Source organism: Vombatus ursinus, unplaced genomic scaffold (assembly GCF_900497805.2).
Source record: "Vombatus ursinus unplaced genomic scaffold, bare-nosed wombat genome assembly UNPS02013950.1, whole genome shotgun sequence".
Taxonomy (NCBI): domain Eukaryota; kingdom Metazoa; phylum Chordata; class Mammalia; order Diprotodontia; family Vombatidae; genus Vombatus; species Vombatus ursinus.
In genome coordinates, this window is record NW_020953728.1 from 625,142 (window position 1) to 631,141 (window position 6,000).

General features: G+C 34.9%; 1 protein-coding gene across 1 annotated transcript in view; it reads left to right on the plus strand.

The window, feature by feature from the left end:
- Positions 1–4,948, plus strand: part of SLC2A13 (solute carrier family 2 member 13) — a 256,475-nt gene extending 251,527 nt beyond the window's left edge. Inside the window, exon 10 of the mRNA XM_027858988.1 lies at positions 4,660–4,948. Coding sequence (XP_027714789.1) covers positions 4,660–4,886 — 227 coding nt within the window. The 3' untranslated portion in view covers positions 4,887–4,948. The remainder of the gene's footprint in view (positions 1–4,659) is intronic.
- Positions 4,949–6,000: the final 1,052 nt, after the last annotated feature.

Consider the following 6,000-nt stretch of genomic DNA (forward strand, 5'->3'; position numbering starts at 1 on the left):
TTTAAAATATCATCCCACCAAAGTCAACTTTTTCTATGTCCGTGTCCATGTATACTCCTTGTAACTGCGCTAATAGCAATAAAGTTCATAGAACTTGCAAGAATCATCTTCCCATATAGGAATGTAAATGGTCTTTTCATCAGGAATGATTGAAAGTCCACTATTTCACCAACTATATATTTTTCTACCTGAAAGATTATACTCAGTTTCATACTCAGATGATTCTTGGTTGTAATTTTGGGGACAGCTAGGTGGTACAGTGGATAGAACACTGGCAGCTGTGGAGTCAGGAGGACCTGAGTTCAAATATGGCCTCAGACATTTGACACTTATTAGCTGCGTGACCCTGGGCAAGTCAGTTAACCCTGATTGCCTCGACCTTCTCCCCGCAAAAACTTGTGGTTCTTTTGTCTTCTGGAATATCATATTCCAAGCTCTCTGATCCTTTAATGTATAAGCTGCTAAATCTTGTGTCATCCTGACTGGGGTTCCATGATATTTGAATTGTTTCTTTCTGGCTGCTTGCAATATTTTCTCCTTGACTGGGGAACTTAGGAATTTGGCTATAATATTTCTGAGAGTTTTCATTTAGATATCTCAGTTTCTATTTTACCTTCTGCTTCTCGGATATCAGGGCAGTTTTTCCCTGATAAATCTTGAAATATGGTTTCTCAACTTTTTTTTTCATCATGGTTTTCAGGTAGTCCAATGATTCTTAAATAATATCTCCTCAATCTATTTTCCAGGTCAGAATTTTTTAAAATTACATATATTACAATTTCTTCTGTTTTTTCCTTCTTTTTGTTTTGGTTGATTATTTCTTGATGTCTCATGGAGTCATTAGCTTCCATTTGCCCCATTTTAATTTTTTTGGAATGATTTTCTTCAGCAAATTCTTGACCTCCTTTTCCCCTTGGCCAATTCTACTTTTCAGGAAGTTGTTTTCTTCAGTGTATTTTTGTACATTTTTTTCCATTTTTTGTGCTTCTTTTACCAAGATGTTGACTCTTTTTTTCCCATGATTTTCTTGCATCACTCTCACTTCTTTTGTCAGTTTTTTTCTACCTCTCTTATTTGATTTTTAAAATCCTTTGTGAGCTATCCCAGGAGTTGTTTTTGGGCTTGAGACCAATCTCATTTTTCTTCGAGGCTTTGTGTATAGCCATTTTGACATTTTTGTCTTCTGAGTTTGTGTTATGATCTACGCTGTCATCATAGTAACTTTCTATAGTCAGGTTCTTTTTTTTTTCCTTGCTCACTTTCCAGCCTAATTTGTGACTTTTAGCTTTATGTTAAAACTGGGCTCTGTTCCTGGGGTGGCTGGAGCATTGACATGTTTCTTGCACCAAGGCACAGGGCCTCATTGCTAGCCTGTTTTAGGGGCATAGTGCCGCTGTATTGACCTGTCCCAGGGCTAGGGGCCTCAATGCTACCTTGCTGAGGTACTGCCTGCTGCTGGCTTGCCTGGATGCCGTCTGCACAGGACTTTGCTCCCCTTTTTACCCAAATGAGACAAACCTTTTTTGCTGACATTCTAAGTTGTCTTAGTCTGGACAATTATTTCACCCCTTCTTCTGTTGGTTCTGTTGCTCCAGAATTCAATTTGAGTTGTTATTTTACAGATATTTGGAGATGAATTTGGGTGAGTTCCAGTGAGTTCCTGCCTTACTCTGCCATCTTGGCTTCACCCTCTCTGAGTCAAGTAATGATTAAATTAGTTCTACTTGACCTGTTTTCTAGATCAGTTTCTTACGACATCAGATATCTTAAATTTTCTTTTTTTTTCAATTTTTCATTTTGTTCTGTTATTTCTGTCTCATGGAGTTTTTTTTCTGTTTGATCTAGTTTTCAGGGAGTTCATTTCTTGAATAAGGTTTATAACTCTTCTAAGCTACTTATTTTCCTGTCAATTCTTTCCTCAGGAGCTTTTATCTCCTTTTTTATTTCTTCCTTCATTTCTTCTAGGAATTCACGTAATCTTCATGGAAAATCCAGTTTTCCTTTGAGCCTCTGTATGCTGTCATTACAGTTACTTTCTCCTTTTGGAGGATCTCTAGGTTTACTGTTATTTTTTATATTGCTTTGTGACTTATTTGATTTACACCTCCCTCCATCTCAAGTTCCAGAACAGAGGCTTTGTGCCAGTAATAGGCTGTACCATATTACATGCTTTCAGGTGGACAGGAGAGAAAACTGTTTGTCTCACCCTATGTCTCCTGAATTCTTGTGCTAACTTCTACCTTCTAGGGTAGGCTTTCCATGGATCTTTGAGATACAGAACATTGAATATTCAAGACACTTTCTACTACCTCAGAACAGAATGTTAGAGTCCTCACAGTTTCTTGACCTGAGCTGTCTTAATCTGAGCACTGCAGTTTAAAGTCTAAAGGCTGCTACACAAAGATAGTGATGCACCATTCTACTTTGCTGCATTGCTGCCTACTGCAGTGCCAAAGGGCTTCCAAGGTCACCATACTGAGACTTTCTGGCCACCTTGGGGCTTCCTCAGGTTATCCCTTTACTCTAGAGAAATGGATAATCTGCCTTCCATTCAGGCAGCCATCTTGCCAGCAGTGATCCTTACAAAATTTACCTATTTCATCCTCTGCAACAAATGTTGGTGCATAAGCCACAGTTTATCTTCGAGGTAGTATATTACCACCTGAGAAGATAAAGTATGATATGAAATTATATCTCTTGTTGCCTTTGTGAAACTGACTCCACCAAATTCACTTCTCTAAGCAGAACTAATAATTCTTTCATTCAGCCATATCTTCTTCATTTCTTAAGGTTTAATTTTTAGAAAAAATATCAACAGAGATACTTTTCGGTTTTTCCCAAAATACGTCAACTAATTGTTATTCAAAGATTGCACTTTAGAAATATTAGCAATTTAATTAAAGGTTATATAGACAACCTTAGAACTATATGATTTTCTATTATCTTCACTACAAAATGGAATAGGGTTGAACAGAATTAAAAACTATCTTGTATTTTCATTTGTTATCAGTCACCAAAGCTTAGCTGTTCAACACCTGTTGGCTAACCTTCTATACCTCCCTATACTGAGACAGGCTTGATCCTCAGAAAATAGTGTCCATCAATAGAACCTTGCCTGAAGCCTCCCCACCTTGGTAGAATATACTAGAGGCTATACTTCCTGCTTTGGCTATTGTGAAACCAAGGTCACCCTTGAGTCATAATGAGACATTGGAGTAGGTCTTTTTAATGGGGATTTATTGTATTGGTGGGCAGCTAGGGTTGGCTTTGAGTCAGGAAGACCTGAGTTCAAATATAGCCTCAGGTACTTATTACCTTTGTGACCTTGGGCAAGTCACTTAACCCTGTTTGCCTTATAAAATGAGTTGAAGAAGGAAATGGCAAACCATTCCAATATCTTTGCCAAGAAAAACCCAGATAGCATCATGAAAAGTTGGTCATGACTGAAATGACAACAAAATTGCTAGTGAGAAATCTCAACATGGAATGAGTTCCACTTTTTATAGCATGGAGGTTATGCTGTGTCTGCATATATAACATGTTCAACTTAGCTAGTTAATCCTGGCAAAATGGCATGGTTCTATCACCTACCTTGTGATGCTGAGCAAGTTCCTTAATTTTTCTGGATATCATTTCTTCTCCTTTAAAATGACAGTATTGGATTAAATTATATATAAGGTCTTCTCTAATTCAAAATCATATAATTCTATATTAATTTAATTATTTGAGTTTACCAACTACTTTCCTTTAAAATGGTCTAACATATTACATTTAGATATACTCTGATCTCTTAGGTTGACTTTGGCAACTCACAATCTTAATACCTATTTGTTTCCAAGTTAAACTTATTTATAGTATATATAGAAATGCAGGTATGAACTTCCTTTAATCTCAGTTAAATTCCCTTACAAAGAGATCTCAATTTACTATTGTTTCAGGGCACCTGAAAATTGCTTCATCAGAGTGTACTTAGTTTAATAATAAATATGGTAATAAAGGTGGCGTTAAAAATAACCTAAAACAGCATAACCATATTGTGTCACAGCTTAGCATTCTGGGGTTTTTTTTTGTCTTTGTTTTTATCATAGTGGATGGGCTTTGAGTTATACACAATAAAGGTTTACATATGAAGAGTAGATGGACCACGCTATAAAATATTATTAGCTAGGCTTAGTATATAATTGCCTTCATGACATAGCCTCATGAAAGGAATATAGGCAATTTAGGCATTCACAGCACCAGGACAACCCAGAGTAAACCAAGCACATTTTTGATTCCATAACAAGAATCCTAGACTTTAGGTAAGTTTCTATAATAGTAGCAAATTATTGACAAATTAGAGTGCTTGAGAATTAGAAATTATAGAGATCTGTATTAACGTGTTTTCCTCCCTTTCCATACATACATACATATATAATACATACATGTACATATATATGTATATATATAATATTTCTCTGTCCAGCCTTTTTTCTACCTCTTTATTAATCTCTCATTTATTCAACCACTGTTTATTGACTATCACATGTAAAGGAACTATATTAGGTGCTGATTAATAATAATACTATCCTTTTCCACTCAAAAATGGCCATAGAAACCTGGCTATTTATTAGAACGAAAAGTTTAATTCATGACTATATGTATTGTTTTCCATTGCAGGAGCCTTCTTTCTCTATGCTGGATTTGCTGGTTTGGGACTCATTTTCATCTATGGTTGTCTTCCTGAGACCAAAGGGAGAAAACTAGAGGAAATTGAATCATTGTTTGAAAACAAATTATGTACATGTGGTACTTTAGATTCTGATGAAGGGAGATACATAGAATATATTCGAGTGAAGGGAAGCAATTATCATCTTTCTGACAATGATGCTTCTGATGTGGAATAAGTTTCAGCTGCTGACCTATATAAACTTTAAAAAAAAAATCTTCTGGGAGAAGAATAACAGCTTTTGGTGACCTTACTGTCCTATTTCTAGTTTGGTTCTCCTTTTTTTTTGGTTCTAATTCTAAAATAATCAGAAAAATAATATGAGAAATTTTATTCAGGAGCAGAAATAAGAAATTTGGTTCACAGATATCTTAATCTACCAATTCTTGGCCAAAATGTGGTAGTTTCTGATTAGTCTAAAATGTATTTAGTCCTCTGACATCCTTATTTCCTGACTAACATAATATTTATGACAAAATAGCAAATAGAAAGTAATCTGAAACATTAAAATGTGATTTACTTCTACATGAAAAGATGTTGGCTGCTATATGGGGGTGTAACTTCTCAAAAATGCCATACCTGAAATCAGTTTGATCAACCATAATTTATCTATTAATGGCTATTAACAAAGATTATTTAAAGTTATATCAAAGTCCCATCTATAAGAAGGATACAGATCTACTTCTCACCATCATAGTTTGGTAGAGTTTCTCTTTGAGGCCAAATCAGGTTTTAAGAGAAGATGCAATAGATTGATTCTGCATTTAGAATCTTTTGGGGATAATTTTGCTGTCCTCAATTGGCACACATAAGCTTATACAGTTTGATGAATGCATTTTATTTGCCAGTATAAGATTAAAAGGGATTGACTGGATTCTCTAATTAAATAATTTACATACCCAATTACAAACAGAAAATAACATAAGACCACCAACTATTTCAGGAAATACTTTTTATGGTTGCTAAAATACCAATTAATAATCACTTCTGGCTTATTGATATTCATGTTCTGCTTAGTTTTATTTTATTAGCATTATGCAAATAGCTCCTAACAGATCTTTCCCCCCATTAATTTAATAAAAATGATGACTTTTGAAACAGTAACAAAAAGTTAGTGATACAAACAAGTCTGTTTTTAGTTATATATATTTCCTTAAAAATGAGTTTTCCCCCTCTTGATTTATTCTTATTAATTATACTGACCAGATAGTATATTGCTACCTAGTTGGGTTTGTGAAATTTTACCACTACCCACTTCTCTTTTTTTACTCTTAAGGAATACGTTGGTTTTT